Here is a 20,065-nt window from a genome sequence, read left to right as displayed (position 1 = left end):
ATGTCCATGCTAACCTTTTTGCCAGAGTCCTTTGCTTTGCCTATGCAAGTGAAAATAAATGCCTCTTAAATCTATATCTGATTCCACTACCCCTGCAGTGCATTCCAGATATGAACCATTCTTTTAAAAAAAAATCACCCTGTGTCACCCTTGTAAATCTCATCTTAATGCTGTATTTTTGAAAGTCTTCCATGCAGGTGTGGGGGCAGATTCTCATCTACCTTTACTGGAGGGTGAAATATTTCTGGATATGTATATTAAAAAAACATTTAGAAGAGATGGTGTCAATCTACAAAAATCAAATGTTGGCCTTGGTTTTGCACATGTAACGACAGAACGTTATACTAAAGCTGACGGCAGCTTTTAGAAAATGCATGGTTAGAAAGAGTAATTAAGAATTATTAGTGAATCTGTGATCCTTCTATGTGTGTCTCTACTGCACAGTCCTCTCTGGTGTAATCTACAGAAATTAATGATGTGACAAGAACTTGATTTTAAGAACCACAGGAAGTGGAATATTGCGATAATTTCTGGTCACCTTATAATAGGAAGGATGTGGAAGCTATGATGGAGAGGAGATTTACCAGGATGTTGCCTGGATTGGAAAAAGTCTTATGAGGCAACGTGAGCAAAGGTGACCTAGGGGTCTACAAGATTATGGAAGGCATAGATAGGATGCACAGCCAGCATCTTTTTCCCAAGGCAGGAGTACCAAACACTAGACGGTATCTGTACAGTCTATGGATTATAATTCAAATATTTTTAAAATACACCTGTATAGTTCATTTCAATTTTTTGTTCATTCATATTTTACTCTCTACCTTGTCATCATTCTATTTTTTATTTTGCATTCTAAAATATTTTAAAAATTGTTATATTTATTTAAAAAAGATTTCCTTGCAAATTGATGCGACTGCTTCAACATGATTAGCTGTTTGATAACATGCCTTAATTGGATGGCAGGTAGCCATTTTATTAACACGTGATCCCTGAAATTACTTGCCACAGATTGTGAGCTGTCAGACAAATCTTTGCTTTCATATGAAAGGGAGTTAAAAGCAAATACAATACTGGAGAACCTCTGCAGGTCAAACAGTGTCCTTTAGATAGCAACGGTAAAGATACATAACCTATGTTTCGGGCTTGAGCCCTTCATCAAGGTATGAGATGTGCTGGCAAGAGTCTGAACAAAAGAAGGGGGGGAGTGGCAAAGGCAGGAGATGATAGATTGAGAAAGGAGGGAGGAGATAGCAGCAATGGTGGGAGGAGGGATGACGGGGTGGGGGGAAATGGAGGCACTGCAAAAAAAAAAATCAAATTAACTAATAAATCAATGTTCAAATCCTAAACGATGAGGCCCCATACAATGTTATGGAGTCCAGAGGATCCCAAAATCCAGCAGCAATAGATATGCACTACAACACAGGGTTACTTAAACAAAGGTGTATTTTGAACATGAAAACAGAATTCAACTTTAACATTACTATCAACTTACTTAACCTACCTAACCTACTTAATTCCCCCTCTAATGCTAAGTGCAGGTGTGTGAAATGTATATTTAAGATTAGAAAATTTCTTTGGATCACAGTCCAATCTCACTGGTTGGAGGAAATTCTTGTACTGTGCATGGTTACTACTCAGGAGGGTTCTTGTTGGTTTTCAGGGAGAGATTCCTTTTCCAGGACATTAGCAACTGATTCAGTCTTGGTGACGAAACTTGCCCCCTTCAAGGTTCTCCAGATGATCCTTTCTTTCAGGTCACCTTTCAGATTGCCAATCTTCTCCTTTGACCAGGCAGCCTTCCAACGTTTGCCAGCTTGTCCCTCTGGAACTGATTTCTGTCTTCCTCCTCTCTGTTTCACACCTTCCCTCCCTGAGAACAAAACTGTTCTCGCCTGCCTGCAAAGATCACGTGCTCTCCCAGACAAGCAGCTGAATGTTGCTACTTTGAGGTTCCTCTGCAAAAAGCATTCTGCAAAAGTCCTGTGTTTTAAAATGTGTTTGTGTGCAAGCTACTCTAGCAATTCATCCCAAGCCACCCCAAAATACTTTGTCACACAGGAACAGGGGGAGGGAAAAGAAAAGGCAAGCAGGTATAGTGGAAGGCAGTAAAGTCAATAGTTGCTTTCAAATTGCAGCAACCAGGTAGCCCTCCTGGGTGTGATTATTGGGTCATGGGTGCAGGATGCACCTTCCAAATTGCAGCCAGACCCACCTGATAAATTGCCAACCCTACGATTTAAGGGCTGCCCCTCGGTGATGTGGTGAGTGACGTGTCATGCACTCACGATAAGTATCGGCCATCAGTCGCCCTCACCCCAGCGATGTGCCACTGCCGCGAATGGGGTGGGGAGTAGTTGCTGCATGACGCTTCGTTCACAGTGATGGCTCAGTGAGGCTGTCTTCCTTACCCAGTTCCAGCGGTGTGGTGGCATACGGGTAAGGAAGATGGCCATTGCTTCCGCACTCCCATATTGAACGGGAGTGGCGTTTGCAGCAGCAGAACATCGCGGCAGCATCTCTCCTCCTCCCCCCCCCCCCCCCCACCCCGGCCCCATGGCAGGAACCTCTTCCCCTCCCCCCCCCACCCCGTAATGCACGCAAGCGCTGACTTCACCAGAGTAACCAGGTTGGCTGTTTTCCCTTTCAAACCACAGGAGTAGGATGCCTGGGTAGGTTTTACTGGGTTCCTTGACCACCTCTGAGGTAGGTCAGGTACCTGGTTGGGTTCTAACTGGTTGACCCAATTGGACCCTTTTAAATTGCCATGTACCAGGTGCAAATTGCCTGGTTAACCCCATTTTACATGGCAGTTTAAAAGAGCTTGGCTTTAATGCCATCTGGCTGGAGGGTGCCCAGATGGAAAATAAGGTGTTGTTCCTCCAGTCTGCGGGTGGTCAGGGTGGGATAATACGTGAGGCTATGGACAGACAAGTGAGTGCGAGAGTGAGACTCAGAGTTGAAGTGGTTGGCCTCTGGGAGGTCACTGTGGTTGCACATGGAGTGGAGGTGCTGAACGAAGCGATCTCCCAGTCTGTGTCTAGTCCTCTGGATGAACGTGAAGATTTAAAAGGCCTGTTTGGGGCCCTGGACTGTGGTGAGGGAGGAGGTGTGGGCGCAAGTGTTGCATCTGCTGCGGGCACAGGGAAAGGTGCAGGGGGTGTGATGGGTGGAGAGAGATGAGTGCATGCGGGAATTGCAGAGGGAGCAGTCCCTTCAGAGGGCTGAGGGGAGAAAGAAAAATGTATCTGGTGGTAGGATCCTGTAATAAGTGCAGCAACTTCTGGCAGATAATGTGTTGGATGCAGAGGCCAGTGTGGTGGTAGGTGAGGATGAAGGTAATCCTATGAGTGGGTTTGGGTTGAGCTGATGGTGGTGGAGGGGAAGCAATGTTTATGGAAGAAGGGAGAGATTTTGCAAGATCTGGATTGGAAGACCTTGTCTTGGGAACAGATGCAGTGGAGACAGAGAAATTGAGAGAAGGGGATGGAATCCTTGCAGGGGACAGGGTATGAGGAGGTGAAATCCAGGTAGTTGTGGGAGTTTGAGGGTTTGTAGTATATGTGGATGGTCATCTTATCTCCTGAGATGGAGACAGAGATGGATCGGGTGATTTTGAGATCAGGGTGGAAGTTGTCTGTGAGGTGGATGAAGTTGATATCTTCATCGTGGGTGCATGAGACAGCTCCAGTATAGTTGTTGATATACTGGAAGAAGAATTGAGGGATCTTGCCTGTGTAAACTTGCAGCATTGATTGCTCCACAAAGCCCCACAAATTGGCAGGCATTGCAGGTACCTATGGCTACTCCTTTGATTTGTAGGAAGTTGGATGAGTTAAAGAAGAAGTTGTGTAGAGTGAGAACTGGTTCTGCCGGGCAGAGGAGGATGGTGATAGAGGGTGACAGGTCGGGTATCTGGTCCAGGAAGAAGTGAGTTATTTTCAGATCTTGTCCGTGGAGGATAGAGGTATAAAGGGATTGGACATCCGTGGTGAAGATGAGACGGCCTGCCTCGGATTCTGCATGCCCAGTAGGTTTAACTGCTTCTTAGAGCTGGCAGTGTGAAAAGGGCTTAAAAGATGCTCACTTAAAGCTGATTAAAATGAAGATCCAATAGTATTTTTAGTTGCTAATTATACAGTTAGGGTAATTTTTGTTCCATTTAAGTCCTGAACAGTAATCTACAAATATTCAAAATTAAAAGCAACTTATTATTTGTTTTAAGATACTACTAATGTCAGTTGGTGTGAATCTTTATTATTTCTTGCCTTATAGGCCAAAGAGGACATTGTACAGTAAGAAGTATGGAGTTGACCTAATTAGATACACACATGCAGCAAATACTGTGGTTTACAGCTCGAATAAAATTGATGGTAAGTTGGTTGCTTTTGTACAAAACTCTGGCTTTTAGGTACCCTGTATGTGTTGCTTGGACATTTTTGAGGATTGGTTGTTATTTGAATCTTGTAAAAATGTCACATAAAGCTTTCATGTCACATAATTCCAAACATTAAGTACAAATTATTAATCAAGTGTAAGGGGAGATTAAATCAATCATTTAAATAATTTTGGACTTGTGATTTACTGACAGAAATCCCAACTCTGTTAAATAATTGCTTGTATTTACTTTTATTGCTTTCTTTTCCTAGCAAATATAATGGTATAATTACATTTGATCCTTTATGAAGGTTCTGTCAAATTGGTGTAAAAAATGTAATCTTTTGAACATTTTGATATTTAGATGATTGAATTGTATCTCAAAATGCAAAGTGGTGCAAAAATGATAATCATGTGGTGGTATATAACAGTTGTGGGGAAGGGGGATGAATTGATGAATGTTAAATACTTGTTCTCCCATCCAGGTGACTAAATTAATTTAATTTGAGAGGTTATGTCAGTTATTTGATTCTTTAGCCAAATATAAATTATTTTCACAGACTTTGAAATTGAATATTACACTTTTGGTGAGGTGCAGCATAAATCACAATTAAATTTCATTCTATTGCACCTCACAATCTCCCCTATGGTCATATTTTATCCCCTCCTCCACCTGGTTCCTCTTGTCCACACATCCTACTGGGTCCCTAGCCCCTTTTTATCTGCCTACTATCCTTCCCTTTTCTTATCCAATTCCATAATCTGCAGCTTTTTGTTCTCTCCACTTGTGCCTCTCAGCCTCTGTTATCTCTCATCCTTTACCAATTAGCTTCATCTGCCCATCAACCACTCATCACTTGGATTAACTTGTTGCTTGTCAACTCTGCCTAAACCCTCCCTCTCACCTCTTTATACTGGCTATCTGTCATAATGTGGGATATTGACTCAAATTGTCGACATCCTTTTGCCTCCACAGATGCTATTCGAGTTCCTTGTGCAGCTTGTTTTTGCTCAAGACTTTTAAGTGTCCTTCTAGTTGAATCTGATCCTCATTTCCCCTATTCCCCCCACCCCCCCCACCATCCACCCATCCAAACAGGAGGACTGTAAACCTTAAACAGAATGAAAATCCATGTCATTTTCTTCTCTCATTGCTAACCAAGGCACCAACTCAAGTGTAAGGTAGCCTAAAAAGTGTTTTCCAATGTCACATGGGCTGACTTTGTCTTCGTTCACACAGATTGGGCATGACTTTTTTCTGTTCAGAAGTTTTAAAAAGGGAAGAGAGTGTAGAAAAATCCAAATTCAAGGTGAATATGTGTAATTTAGTGTCCATATATTTGGGAGTTTAGCCTATCTGCTTTGTGTTTTTATCATATTTCAGCCAATATCAAACCCCATTTTCAAGAATGTTGAATTTAATTGTTTGTTTCCTCCATCTTGACTTTTTCATATTCTCAGGTGAGAGCACTATTTTTTGGTATTACTGAGCCCACGAGAGGGAAGTGAAATCAATGTTGATAGTTAAATCATCAGTTCTGCATTATAATTGGTTATGGCAAAATAAATAAAATACATTTTTGACATGTTTGAATAGTATGTATTTGGCCATTTTCTGGTATTGAAAAGTCACTAATCCATATTGATCAGAGAAACTAGTTTATCTTGATTTGAAGTCTTATTGAAAGAGTGTTTGATTTAGGGTCTTGCCTGGATAGCTATACTACATTAACCTTCTAATAATAAATGCAGTTGCATGTAATACACATTTAGAGGAGATTAGTTTGTAGACTGTTGGAAAATCTAATTTTTTGAAAATGTCAAATAATCGACCAGTAATAAAGTATTTATGGTCACTGCATATCTTTTTGAAGGCACCAAAGATGCCAAATTACTAATTATCTGGGGAACAAATTAATGTCAATGGTAACTGTCCAAGAATATTTATAAATGTAAAAGTAAATACTTTATTGGAACGGTTGAGTAGAATTTTAATTGCATTGATGATGATCCAAAGAATATATACTATATAATATTCAATGTTCCAAGGGACTGGTACAGGTGTCCATTGGTGTCCTATTCATGAATGTACAGTTTAATCTCCAATTCAATCAACCAGAAGCCCAAGCAACTGGCAAAAAAAACCCAAAGAAATAAATCAATAAATAAAATTTAAGACAAATAAGAATAAATAAACATTTAAATGAAAGTTTAAAATTGTAAAAATAAATGTTCCCCGAAGCAACCCTTGGTGAAGGCAAACCTTCAGCCAGTGGAGCTCCCTCGTTGTGCCCCACCCACAGCAGCTGTTTGAATAAAATGGCAGTGCCCAGGATCAAGAGCCAGCCGATGCTGCTCACCTCTGGGGGGGATTCTCCCAAATATATGGACCCTATCCCAGCTTAGTAAGAATGTTTTATCTTTATTTGTGTTAGGTATATTAGTAAGGCTTTATCTGTAAACTTGGGGGAGGGCAGGTTAATTATGATGGCGGCACAGTTAGTGTAGTGGCTAGCGCAACACTGTTACAGTGCTAGCAACTGGGGTCCGAATTTCAATTTTGTAAGTTGCAGGAATTACCTGATTAAAGTGAACATTACATAATTAAATGCAACAATACTGATTTTATTTTTCAGATTACTTTATATTTTGCAATGTCTTTTGTCTTTTAAACTTTGTATTGTTAATGCAGGAGTATTAGTTAGGCATTGAAACAGTGTCTCAGTCAACTAGAAAATTCGCATAAGCTGCATATGATCCCTGTTGGTACCAGTTAATGGGGATTCTACTGTACATGACATTGTTTATTTTGACATTTCCTTCCATTATTTGTGAATTCTTCAAATTCAATCTGATTGTCAGAATTCTAAATAAATCTTTATAACTAGCAGAATACCCAGCATTGTCTGGGAAATAAAACACTCAGTTATTGACTACATGGTTGAAATAAAATACCCAAAACATCCATGGCAATTCTGCATAACTCTGCTCCACAACATTGGCATACCTCTGACATGGAGCCAATTACAACTGCATTAATGGAAGAATACTCCATGTCAACTGAGTAATTGAATGCAGCATTTAGCAGGTTGGCTGTAGTAAATGGTGCTGCCCTTCGGCTGGTGGCTTTTGTTTGCATTGCTTGGAGTCTTGCTTATTCTTCCTCAGCAGATTCTTCTTGTCTACTCATTGGAATGCCTGGTGACAACAGCTTTGAGGCAGGCTTGGCGTCATTCCTCAGATTCCTGCTGCCTGCTCCTTGTTTGACTGGAGGCCTGAGCACTGAGGCGGGCCTGGTGTTGCTGTTCTGTTTCCCGCTGCCTGCTCCTTACCTGTCTGGAGGTTTGAGCACTGAGATGGGTATATCACTGCTGTTCTGTTTCCTGCTCCTTGCATGGCTGGAAGCATCAACAGTGAGGGGTGAGACTGATGTTCCTCTGCTGTCTTTTGCTTTCTCCTTTGTCGAACTCTACGGGCTTGTGAAGAGCTCCTGCCAATGTTGCTTTGCTCTTTTGGGCCCATATTCAATGGGTTTGGCCACTTGTTTTTATTCTGAATGTACATTTATGCACAGCACTGTAACTCATTAAGGTGTCCCTGATGCAAGCTCAAAACCTTTTTTGAACTTTTGAGCTTCATATGACCTTCAACGTGGTCACGACATTCAGCATCAAATGTTATCCCTACTGAACCTTGGATATTTCTAGAGTGGTCCATATTGATTTGCATGGGGAAAAAATGCAATCATGTATAAATATATATTAGATAAACAGCAAATTTGTGTCACAAGAATGTCAGAGAGCTCTGCTTAGCGATGTTATAATAGTTGGGGTCAGAGGTGTTAGTGATTTTACTTTTCATGATTATGTACATTTATCCAAAGACTTTTTTGCATTTTAGGGAGTGTGTAAATGTTTGAATATGCCAATTCTGAGTAAATGTTTTTCAATTCCTAGTTTTGTTTCATTTCAAAATTTAATTTAAAGCAACTCGAGACCTTTCTGTGGCTACAGCAAAATTGCCCTGCTTACAGGTGCTTTGGTTGTAAGAACAACAGATTTACCCCATAATTCACATACATTATAAAGAAATGACCCCTAACAAAGATAATAGTCACACTCATTTTCTTGAAAACTTGAATGTATGCCCTCTGGGAGACTAAAACGGTATCATTTTCACTTGCTGAGTCTGGTCCAGTGCAGGTTCTCTTCCCTCATTGCATTTCTCTTCCAACTTCACAATACTTATTAATTATTTTTCTCTTTGATATTGCAAGCTTATCAACAGATCTGTGAACTCCATTTTTGTGTTGTTAAAATTACTAGATCCTTTTGTTCTTGCTACAGATAACCTATTTCTTGGCATCCTTTTTTTTAAACTTTATTTAAAATTTTATGACGTGAATAAAATAAAAATTACATTTAAAGAAATAATAAAATATAAGATAATAAAAATTAGAATACATCATTAAAATACACAAATTAATCCCCCTAATAATTATAACACAACATTAATCATCTAATTTAAAATTAGTCCAACCCTCCCCCCAAAATTAAGAGTGAAGAATTAATTAACAATATTGTAAATAAAATAGAAAGAACCCCCACTTACTAACAAAAGGATAAAACTTAACAACAATAACATCTTCAAAATTCTCTATCGAAATTAACTTAATTTTATTACTCTTCTCCCTCAATGTATTTGTACTTAATTTTCTTCTTATCACCTTTCCCCTCATCTTCCTCTTCATCTAATTCAACATCCTCAATTTTTGACTTATTATCTTCTGTGACATCATCCTCTTAAAAAAGAAAGAAAAAAAGAGAAAAAAAAACCCCCAAAAAAAGAGAAAAAAAGAGGGAAAAAAACCTCCTAATTCCCTCTCAATTACAATCAGAAAACAAAAAGAGTTTAAAAAAAATATTTATTTAAAAAAAATAATAAAAAAAAACCTTCACTTCTTAACCCAAAAATTAAAAAGAAAAAAAAAACAGGTCGGAGGTCACAACTACCTCCTCCTGTTTAAACCGCCCAAAGTGGTAACTCCCCCAAAATATTGGGTGTGAGATAACTCACAGGTAGCTGATGACTTCTGGAAACTAGTACACACCCAGTTCCCTCTCCCAACTCCCATTTCATTAAACTATCATCATTATTTAAACAATTTAAACTTTTCTCAAAAAAAAGATAAAAGATTTATTTTTTTAAAATCAACGTTACCACTTCGGTCACCATTGCTTCCATTTCTTTTTAAAAAAAAAACTGGATCCCACCTTGCATCTCTACTCTCTTTGGAGACCTTGAAGGACTACATCGTTCCTGAAACTGCATGATTGGTAGAGATTGAGCAAAGTCCATAACCTCTTTAGGATTGTCAAAGAACTTTGGCTAATTTCCATCCTAAAAAATCTTCAGTACCGCAGAATACCTGAATGTTCCCTTGTGTCTTTTTTTCCACAAGCGTTCTTTCACAGAATTAAATTCGCGTCGTTGAAACATAATTTCTTGACTCAAATCTTGATAGAAGAAAACAGGATTATTCTGAACCATCAAAGGAGATCTATTTTGCAGGGCATTTCTAATAGCCGTACGTAAAATTGTCTCTCTGTCACAATAGTTTAAACAACGGATCAAAACAGATCTTGGATTCTGTCCTGAAAAAGAATTTCTTCTTAAAACTCTATAAGCACGTTCCAGTATTAAACCTTCAGGGAATTTATCCTGTCCTAACACTCGTGGAATCCATTCAGTAAAAAATTTTCTTGGATCTGGTCCTTCTATGCCTTCTGGCAAACCAACAATTTTCACGTTGTTCCGTCTAGATTGATTCTCCAAATAATCAACCTTTTTTGCTAAATTTTTATTTTGGATCTGCAATGTTTCAATTATTCTATTTTCATCTTGCAGTTGATCCTGTGCATCGACTAAACCTTGATCACACATTTCAAACCTTTCAATGGTTTCAAGCTTAAAAGCTCCATTAATGACTTCCGCCATCGCATTAATCTTGGAAATAAACAGGTTCACAAAATTAGCTAAGTGACTCGATACAGAATATATCTTATCTTCAAGATCCTTAACAGACATTTCAACAGAAGTAGATTCAGGCATAATGGGGTCTTGCTGTTCCTTAGAGACCACGGGATCTTCTGACCCTTCCCTTAATTTAGTATCTTTTCTAGCAGTTTGACTTCGTATAAAAATCCCTCTCAAAGTCCCCCCAGCAATGCCAGGAGACTGAAGATCAGGGTTATCTTTAAGCCAAATCTCTTTAATCATCTTCACTGAATCGATGTCTGGAAAAACCGTTGTAATTGAAGATGCATTTTGCAGCGCCACCACTATAGCAGTCGAATGACAACTCTTTAACTCTCCAGCTGGTGGCGCCCCAGCTGATTCAACTGTCAAAGCCTCAGCTACAACACCTGCAGTGGCCACCGTGCGAAACACTGGCACCCGTCCAGCCCCTTGTTCTGAAAGCTGTTGAATGTGACCTTCAGAGAGCCTCACCGGCTTAAAACGAAGCTTCAATGCTGAACTCTGCACGTCCTCCTCTGGATCCATTCTACGTTGAGTCCTGGCTTCTTGTAAACAAGTAGGCTCAGACAATTTTGGAAAATGTAGTTTTTTAACAGTCTGTTGATATTTTCTTTTACCTTTTTTTTTACATATAAACCATTAGGCACTAATCCAACACCTCTTATTATTTATAAACTTTTAAAAGAACTTTAACGGGCACTTAAAGACAAAACAATAAATCAGAGTCAGGAGAGGTCTGGAAGGCACGTCTGTTCCCTACGCCATCTTGCCACGCCCCCATTTCTTGGCATCCTTGTCTGCTCCTTACAGACTTCCTTGAATGAGACTTTCATATTTGGTATCTAATGTTCTGTCAGAATTGTCTTTTGCTTTAATATCACGACCTTTTGGATGTGTGAATTTTTCTTTGTCCTCTTTATCTGCTAATCAGTCCTCTTTCCCAAATTGATAAATTTGATCTACTTGAACTGACCTGAGTTGTATATCTGCTCCAGCGCAACACCACAGAAGTCGAAATTAGTAGTCTGGCCTTCAGTCTACAAGGATTAAATTTTGGAGTATATTCACTTATTCATTGTAGTTTATATTTTTACTTACTTTATTTCCTTTAACAATAAAAAAAACTCCATTATAACTATGATATCAAAATAAGACTCATCAGAAACACTTTAAAGAGCTTGTACATGAAACCTTTGATTTCTTTCTGCTACCTCTCACAGATGGTTCTGATTATTGTGAACTATATTTGAGATATTCTGTCTCAGAAGCTTGCTCAGAGAACTGTAGGACAAACCATTGACCTACCTTGCGTTTTTGGAGGGCTGTTCAAGCATGAACAGAAGTTGGATTGTTGGAAGCAGTAGATAAATTTGCAAACTCTAGTTAATTTTAATGTAGAACTTTATTGAATCTGCTGTGATATTATCCCCTGCTGTATTTAAATTGCACAATACTTTTGCTTTTGAATGAATGATCAATAGTACAGTAAAATCCCCGGTATCCGGTACCTTATGGGGATCATAGATGCCAGTTATGCAAATTTTCTGTTTGTCTGAGACACACTGTTACAATGCCTAACTGATAAACCTGCATTAAGAATAAACAGTTTAAAAGATAAAGAACAGTGCAAAATGTAAAGTTTTTTGAAAAAAAGTCAGTATTGTAATGCTTAATTATGTAAAGTTCACTTCAATTGGGTAATTCTCGTAACTTAGAATTTAAATTTGAACCCTGATCGCTGGCGCTCCCACAGCGTTGCACCAACTGCTACACTAACTGTCATAATAATCTCCTTTCTCCATGTTTACAGATCAGGCCATACTAATATACTTAATACTAATGAAGATGAAGACTATTACTAGGCAGGCATAGGGAGACACTGGGAGAGTTGCCCCAGCGCTGAGCATCATCATCTGGCTCTTCATCCTGGGTGGCGGTACCATTTTATTCAAACATAACTTTATTTAAACAGCTGCTGCAGGTGGAACGTGACAGGGAGACTCCGCTGACTGAATGTTTGCTCCCATCTTCACCATGGAGCTGTATGCTATTTTGAAGAACATTTAGTTTTAAAATTTTAAACTCTTATTTAAATGTTTATTTTATTATTTATTTTAAATGTATTTGTTTCTTCATTCTTTTTTACCCTGTTGATTGAGTTGCCGGTTGTTTGAATTCCTCATATCGGGCATTTTTACTGTATTTTAATTTGACAAAGCTGATAATTCTAAGAAAAGAAGCATCCATCAGCCAATGAGGGGAATTTTTCAATTTGCTTAGATGTATAGAGTTGTATATTAGGTGTTTTTAATGCTTTGAATGTTATTTTACTGGGACTACTTCAGCAGAAAATGCTAGACAATGTGAATTGATTGCTGGATCAGAATTGATTAGACCTGTTATGCTTTTGAATATTTTTAGTGGCCCAGCTGAAATTATTTTGATCTATGGACTTTATTAGCTTTTAAAAAAAAACAGTTTAGAAACTTGTTATAGGTATTTTCTATTTTCAGAACTTTGGAATTTTTTCCTGTACTCTGTGATCAGCCAATGCATTGGATGTCTCTGTGCTATTGTCTGTGCCTGTGCAGAGGTAGTTGTTTGTACAGTTTGAGGGTTTGTGACACCACCCGGTTGATGGAGTTAACTGTACAAGCCACTGCCTTGCCTGGGCCAGAGACTTACATCACCTGAAGAGGATGAGAGCTATTGTTTGGACATGCCTGCTATCTTCAGAAGGTTAAAGGAGCCATTCTAACCAAGTCTGCAAAGTTATTTTGTTTATTTGAAGTTATGGATAAATCTCTGATTGAAAGGCTAATATTTTAATTTGCATTTAAACATGCAGAGTTGATAAATCTTTATTTTGTACCTACTGTTCAGAATGGCATTTGCTTCCTACAGAAAAAACATTTACGCTTTAATTTATGGTGGGATGCAAAAATGACTCTCAACTTGTCAAACCCAACTTGGACTCCTAAAATTCAGTGTCTTCATTTTAGAGATCAATGGGTAAATTTCATGAATCTTGTGATTATGTACTTCACAGGAGGCTTGCAAAGAAGGCGATCAGTTTATAAAAACTGCCTCTGTTCTATTTTTCCATTGCATAATCTCTACTGTAGTTTGAAGTGGGAGACTTTGCACATTTTGGGCATTTTTTTTAAAAAAAGAGCAGTGTGTTTTTCCATTTGGCCAATTAATTGATTATTGCACTTCAGAAATAAATTGTATTTGGATTTTTGATTTCCAGTGATAGTTGCTCAAGCGTAATGGAAAGCATAGCAAAGCTTTGTTTCAGAATTGTTATGAAATGGTTGCTGCCACACTTGGCCAATTCCCTAATTTCAGAATCATGTCTTGCAAATTATCTATAAGAAACCATCACTTCTAAAAGCCATTTTCAGGACCAAATGTGTTTATAAACTATGGGAATGAAATTACTTAAAAAAAAAAATCTGCAGTTTGATAGATGCTGCAGGTAACACAATACAATGTCACAGAAACAAAAAAAAACAAAATTTTCCCCTTTGATTCTAAAGTGTTAACAAATCCTCCACACAAGGATAATAAAAGTATAATACATCCATGATGAGCTTGTCAACTCCACTTTATTGCCAATTTCTGACCTGACTCTCCTCTCTCTCTCTCTTTTTCCTCCCCCCCCCCCCCATCTTGCAATTCCTGTGTCTCTGTCACATCTGCTCCCAAGATGAGGTTTTCCATGCAAGATCATCTGAGGGCTCTTCAATAAATGTGGCTTCCCTTCTTCTACCATCAACTCAGCCCTTGCCCTCATATCCTCCAATTCCTGCACATCTGCCGTGCCCCCCTTTGTGTATTAACTAATATTAAAAGTATATTGATGTGCAGCAAATATTCTTCCTTTAAAATTGCATATTTAAATTGGATATCAACTTGTTTCTTTTTAGATACTATCCGTTATTTGTCACTTCATGACAATAAGTACATTAGATACTTCCATGGACACAGTAAGAGGTAAGCAAAAAATTCAATGGCTTTTCAGTTTGGGTTCTATTGAGCAAATGTTAACACCTTGTGGCCAGTAGTTCATCTGGAAGAGTAAGTTGAGGATCAGCTTTGTCTTGCATTTCAGCAGGATTTGTGATCCCATCCATCATTTCATTTGCTGCCTTCCTCCACTTGTTTCTTTCCACTTTCCAAGACTTACTGCATCCACTCCATTATTTACCTTCATCTGTTTGTACATGTCTGTTTGAGCATCAGGACTTTGAGAACACTTAGGCTTTGTAGGTACTTGTTGCCATCTACCTTGTTCTTAATATATTAATTTTTAAAAATGTAATACTGTTTTGATTATGTGCATGTGTTCCTTTTTTAATTGAGTGCATAGCTGAAAAGCTACATTCACCGAGTGTCCTTGCAACTTTCATTTGGTGTTTACTAGAAACAGATACAAATAAGTTCTGTGAGAAACACAGCTCACTGATTAAATCATTTCTCAGAGTCGGTAGATGAAGTGATATAACCTTTTATTCAACATTCCTGCAAGAGCAGGTGTCCTTCAGAGAAGGCACACTCACTAATATTCAACAACCTTTTTCTAGATTTCTTTGTGTTAATAACCATTTCCTTGTTAATTTAAATGGTTAGTTAACTGAGTAATTGATATGTTAGTTTAACCTATCAAAACTGTTCAACTCTAGTCTTTTACTTCTCCCATTCCCATGATTTTTGCGACCCCCCCCCCAACACTTATTTATTCTTATCCTTAATTGGTATTATGCTTTGTCACATGTTTCCGTTGTCTCGCAGTCTTAATATATCAAGTTGGCCTTGCCTGCAATCTCTTGCAGGAAATGTCCTTCTAGCAAACACCCCTCTCCTCCCCCCCCCCCCCCACCCTAATTTTCCTCTCTCACATCTCATCTCTGTACAGTCTCTGTTAACAGTGATTACTACATTTTTCTAAAACAGCACTTTGGGTAATTCTCACAGTTCTAACTGAAGTTTTTCTCATGTCATTGTATTTTATTACATACCTGTGTAATAAATCAAAATTTATGATTATGCCTCATGGATACACATTAAACCCCAGTGGAGGGACAACTACAATCAAAGATGGGTTGATGTGTATGGTTTAATGACTTAACCAGTGCTCGTTGCATTTGGGAGCTATTGACCACTAAGAATTTTGACACCAACTAATGCACGTCTTCATTTCAAAATGGCTGGGGGGGGGGGGGGGAGTCCCAGTAAACTTGTAATATCTTGGGAGGCTTTCTTTGCTGCATCAGAAATTATTAAGATGATTTTTAAATTATAAAGCAGTCTATTCATTTAGTTAGTTGAAACATAATTCTATTTGTTAATTCTTGTCTTTTGGAAAATTACTAAAAATGTGAACAATTTGGGTTCCTTAGCAATCAAAGATATTTTGCTGTTAAGAATACTGCATTCAATTAAAATATATTGATATGCAGAAAATGGCCTTGTTTTACATTTGTTCTTTTTTGCATGTTTTAGAGTTGTCGCATTATGTATGTCTCCTGTGGATGACACCTTCATGTCCAGTTCTTTGGATAAAACTATCAGGTTATGGGATCTCAGATCACCCAATTGTCAGGTATGTTCTGTTTTCTATTGTCTAAATAATTTGATTTATGTTTGTTGTAGGAAAACAGAATTGAGTGGGAAGGACAAAAGGAACATCTGACATACAGAGGGCAATAACTATTTAAACTTGTTTATATTACAAAATACAGGATATGTCCCGGGAGTCAGATACTGCTAACAATGAGAGCAGAAAATTGGTCAATATCTCAAATGGATGGCTTATACAGTCCGAGAAATTAGTTTCCTGTAGTTGTAGAACTTGATGTTGTTTCTGAAAGGCTGCAGTGTGAACAGATAGATGAAGGGCTGTTTCCTTAAGCTTTTCTGTGTTGGAAAACAGTACAAGAGGTCTGTATGGGATGAAGAATTAAACTTACCAGCAATAAGAATCTTGGGATTGTCCTGTAGATTGAAAGCATGTAGAAGAGACTTTTACATCTGTTTGGAAGTGTAAGTAAGTTGCTGTCTCACCTTTTTAAAATTTAAAAAAACTTTTCACACTATGAACCATACTAACCAAAATACACACAAACATTTCCCTCTTGAATATACACAGTGTCATTTTTTTCTTCCCTCCCTCCTTCACCCCCCCCACCCCCACCCACTCAACGTTCAACCTATATGATACATTAAACCCATAGTTGCTGTCTCACCTTGAAAGACCTTTTGCATCCCTAGAGCTGAAAGGTCAGTTATTTTATTTTCTATGGTAGCATGGGAAATTGCTGTCAGAAGGGGAATGGAGAGGATGGAGGACTGGACCAAGAAGTTGCAAAGAAAACTGTGCCTTTGAAATGCTGAAGAGGGAAGGAAAATGTGGTGGAATCTTGTTGCAATTGGCAGGAATGTTAAAAGATGATCTGTTGAATGTGGAAGTTGATGATGGAATGTGACAGACAAGGGAACAAAGGTGTCTGGTCCTCCACGGAGAAGGCCTACAGGAAACTTGTCCTCTAGGCCTGGTGGTGTCACCTGCCCTGTCATCAATGGGGGTTGTGTTCCAATCCACTTTTGACTAAAAAACTTATTTACAGGAGTTTGCGGAGGAGCTAGTTGAGTTGTTCAAGTGAACCGGTACGGACTTGAAGGGCCGACATGGCCTGTTTCCATGCTGTAAACGGTTATATGGAACCTTGCTCTTTCCAGTAAGAGGAAGGCTAAGAATAGAGATGTGGGAAATGGATGTAATGCAGTCAAAGACTCTCTTAACTGGTTGAGGGCACTGTTGAGGAAGAAAGACATTTTACCTTTGTGTAAAACCTTGTCCTTGGATTAAATATGACAGAGATGGTGAATGGGCTGCAGATCTTAAAGGAGGCATGGTGGGAGAAAGTTTTGTCCAGATAGCTATGGACTGACTGCAGGCTTGCAGACGTTTCCTCAAAATTGTATACTTTTGCAGGTGCTAAGAAGGTTTGACCAGTTTCATTGCTAATGCTTTAATAACTTGAGATGATGATAATGTGAAACAAATCTAAGGTTTAACAATGTCATGAAAGATCTATTATGGGTATGTGACGTGTTCTATACTGAATACTGGATTGGTCACGATTCCATTTATTTTCCTTTGGCTTTGTTCTGGTGCATTTCTACACAAGTAATATGTTCTTTTTACTCATTATGGTGGAAAGGAAGGGTTCAGAAAAGAATTTCTGTTGCCTGGACTGGAGGGCTCAAGATATGGGGAGAGGCTGGATAGGTTGGGGTTTTTTTTTGGACCCTGGAGCACTGAAGGCTGGGACTATTTTCCTTGGATAATTGAAGGCTCAGGGTTGATCTTGTAGAGGTAAATAAAATCATGGTGATTGTCTTTATTTTCTCCAGGGTAGGATAGCTTAATAACTAAAACCAGTGGGCATAGATTTAAGATGGAGGGGGAGATTTAAAAGGGTCCTAAGGGGCACCTTGATTCAGGGTGGTGGGTATGTGAAACAAGCTGCCAAAGAAAGCTGTAGAGGTGGGTACAATTATGACATTTAAAAGTCACTGACAAATGGGGCAAACTCAGGAAGACAATTTGGTCATTGTGGAGGAGTTGAGCCAAATGGCCTGTTTTTTTTTCCTTGCTGTACAGCTGTAACTCTATGACACTTGGAGATAAGAACTCTGCTGCTTGTTTTAAATCACACGCTTCAGAAATCATTCAAATAAATACTTGGCTTTTCCACCCATACCATTATCCAAATAAAGGTTTGCTCATTATTATTCCATTCTTTGTCCAATGGCTGGTTTTGGACCAAGAGACCTGGCAGGAGATTTGTTGATCTTTTAACACATTGTAGTACAGAGAAACAAAGAAAAGGGAAAATCTACATAATTTAAACATTGAGTATTCACCTTTTAATGTGGAGCAGGCAGTGGAAAACTGAGTAATCAGTCATCATTTTCCATTCTTTATCTTATAGGATGTTGATACTCATTTTCAACTTTTACCGTTTGCCTAGGGTTTAATGCATCTTCAAGGGAGGCCAACATGTTCCTTTGATCCTGAAGGACTTATATTTGCAGCTGGTGTGAATTCTGAGATAATTAAACTTTATGACTTGCGGTCATTTGACAAGGTAACAATTCTCAGCCACATCCCTTCACTTTGTTTTGAATTTCCAAGGTTGCTGTTTCAAGATTAAGTTCAAATTGTAGCTCTTGCTGCATGTCACCAGTTTCTATGTGTAGCTAATGTACGCATTTTGAGAATGCAAGTTCCTTCCATGCACTCTACTGCTCCTGCTGTACTTGGGAGAGATGTGGAAGCAAATCACTTCTGGAAGACTTGATTGTGATTTCAGAACAGTGTTGTTGCACATGTCTAGCTAGTGTTTGGTGGCATGGTTAATGCAGTGGTCAGCACAATTCTATCACCGGGAATTTGGGTTCAAATCTGGCACTGATGTAAGAAATTTGTACATTCTCTCTGTGTTCACGTGAGTTTCCTCCAGGTGTTGAGGTTTCCTCCTACATTCCAAAGATGTATGGGATTAATAGGTTAATTGATCGCTATATTTGGGTGGCTCGGGCTTGTGTGCCAGAGAGCCTGTTACTGTGCTGCTTCTAAATTAAAAATTAAGTTTGAAGTAATATTACTTTTGATAGTTGAGTGGCCAAATCCAGTTTGTATTTGTGTCCTTTTTAACTCCATTGACGATTAGGCATCCTAATTTTTTTTAGGTGGGTCATTCAGCTATCTTGATAATTTTGATAAATTTAGTGAAGACTTGGAAATAAAAGCAGAAAATACTGGAAATACGAGGGTGGCCAGGCAGCATCAGTGGATAGACAACTCACCACAAGGATATAATGAAACTCTTCATCAAAACTGGGAAAAGTTGATTGAAGCAGGTTTTAAATTGTGGAGAAATGTATGCTTTTCTCCTCTATCACTAGATGCTGAAACTTCATATTATTAGTAGCAGAATTTATTGGGGGCATGTTGGCATATTGGACTAGCTGCTGAGTTCTGGAACTCTGGGGAATTAAAATTCAAGTAGTGATATACTTCTGAAATTTAAAAAAAAATACAAGCTAGCCTGAATAATTGTAAGTATAGAACTATTAGTTTGTAGAAATGAAATTTGCTCTTTTCACGATTGGCCTTCTCGGTAGTTTTCAGTTTGTGGGGAATTATGAGTGAACTGTAATGATTTCTTGGAAATAAAAACAAGAAGAAATATTTGTGGAAAGTTAAACAAATAGCATTTCTGGTTTGGCTCCCTTTTAATGCCCTCTTGGGACCTTCAATGGTCTCTGACTGCTACCCTTTCCATAGGTGCTGCCTGACCTGCATGTTTTCAGCATTTTCAGTTTTTATTGCCATATAACAATGGCTTGATTTGTGAACATTTGGTTTCTGAGTGATTTCTATTGCACTATTAACTTTTTGGGATAAGTAGTTTGCCTTTGCTAAGTTGTTTTTTGCTGTAATGAATAGTACAACACTATTTGAAATCAAAAAATGCACTTTGTCCAGACTTGTTATTTTACAATCCTTTGCTTTGTGAAAATTTTTTCCAAGAAAGTAAGCTTTGTAAAACAAGGCATAGTGGCATAAAAGTGG

The 20,065-nt window shown here is 38.5% G+C and overlaps 1 protein-coding gene across 6 annotated transcripts in view; it reads left to right on the top strand.

Moving 5' to 3' along the window:
- wdr82 (WD repeat domain 82) overlaps window positions 1–20,065 on the top strand; it is a 42,791-nt gene that overhangs the window by 10,372 nt on the left and 12,354 nt on the right. For 5 of the 6 annotated variants that reach the window (XM_069936597.1, XM_069936594.1, XM_069936595.1 and 2 more), the window contains 4 exons: window positions 4,276–4,373; window positions 14,349–14,415; window positions 15,925–16,024; window positions 18,459–18,575. In XM_069936597.1, the coding sequence (XP_069792698.1) occupies window positions 4,276–4,373; window positions 14,349–14,415; window positions 15,925–16,024; window positions 18,459–18,575 (382 nt within the window). The remainder of the gene's footprint in view (window positions 1–4,275; window positions 4,374–14,348; window positions 14,416–15,924; window positions 16,025–18,458; window positions 18,576–20,065) is intronic. The other variant, XM_069936598.1, reaches the window with a different exon arrangement.

Source organism: Narcine bancroftii, chromosome 5 (assembly GCF_036971445.1).
Source record: "Narcine bancroftii isolate sNarBan1 chromosome 5, sNarBan1.hap1, whole genome shotgun sequence".
Lineage (NCBI taxonomy): Eukaryota > Metazoa > Chordata > Chondrichthyes > Torpediniformes > Narcinidae > Narcine > Narcine bancroftii.
This window is presented reverse-complemented; position numbering and strand designations above follow the sequence as displayed.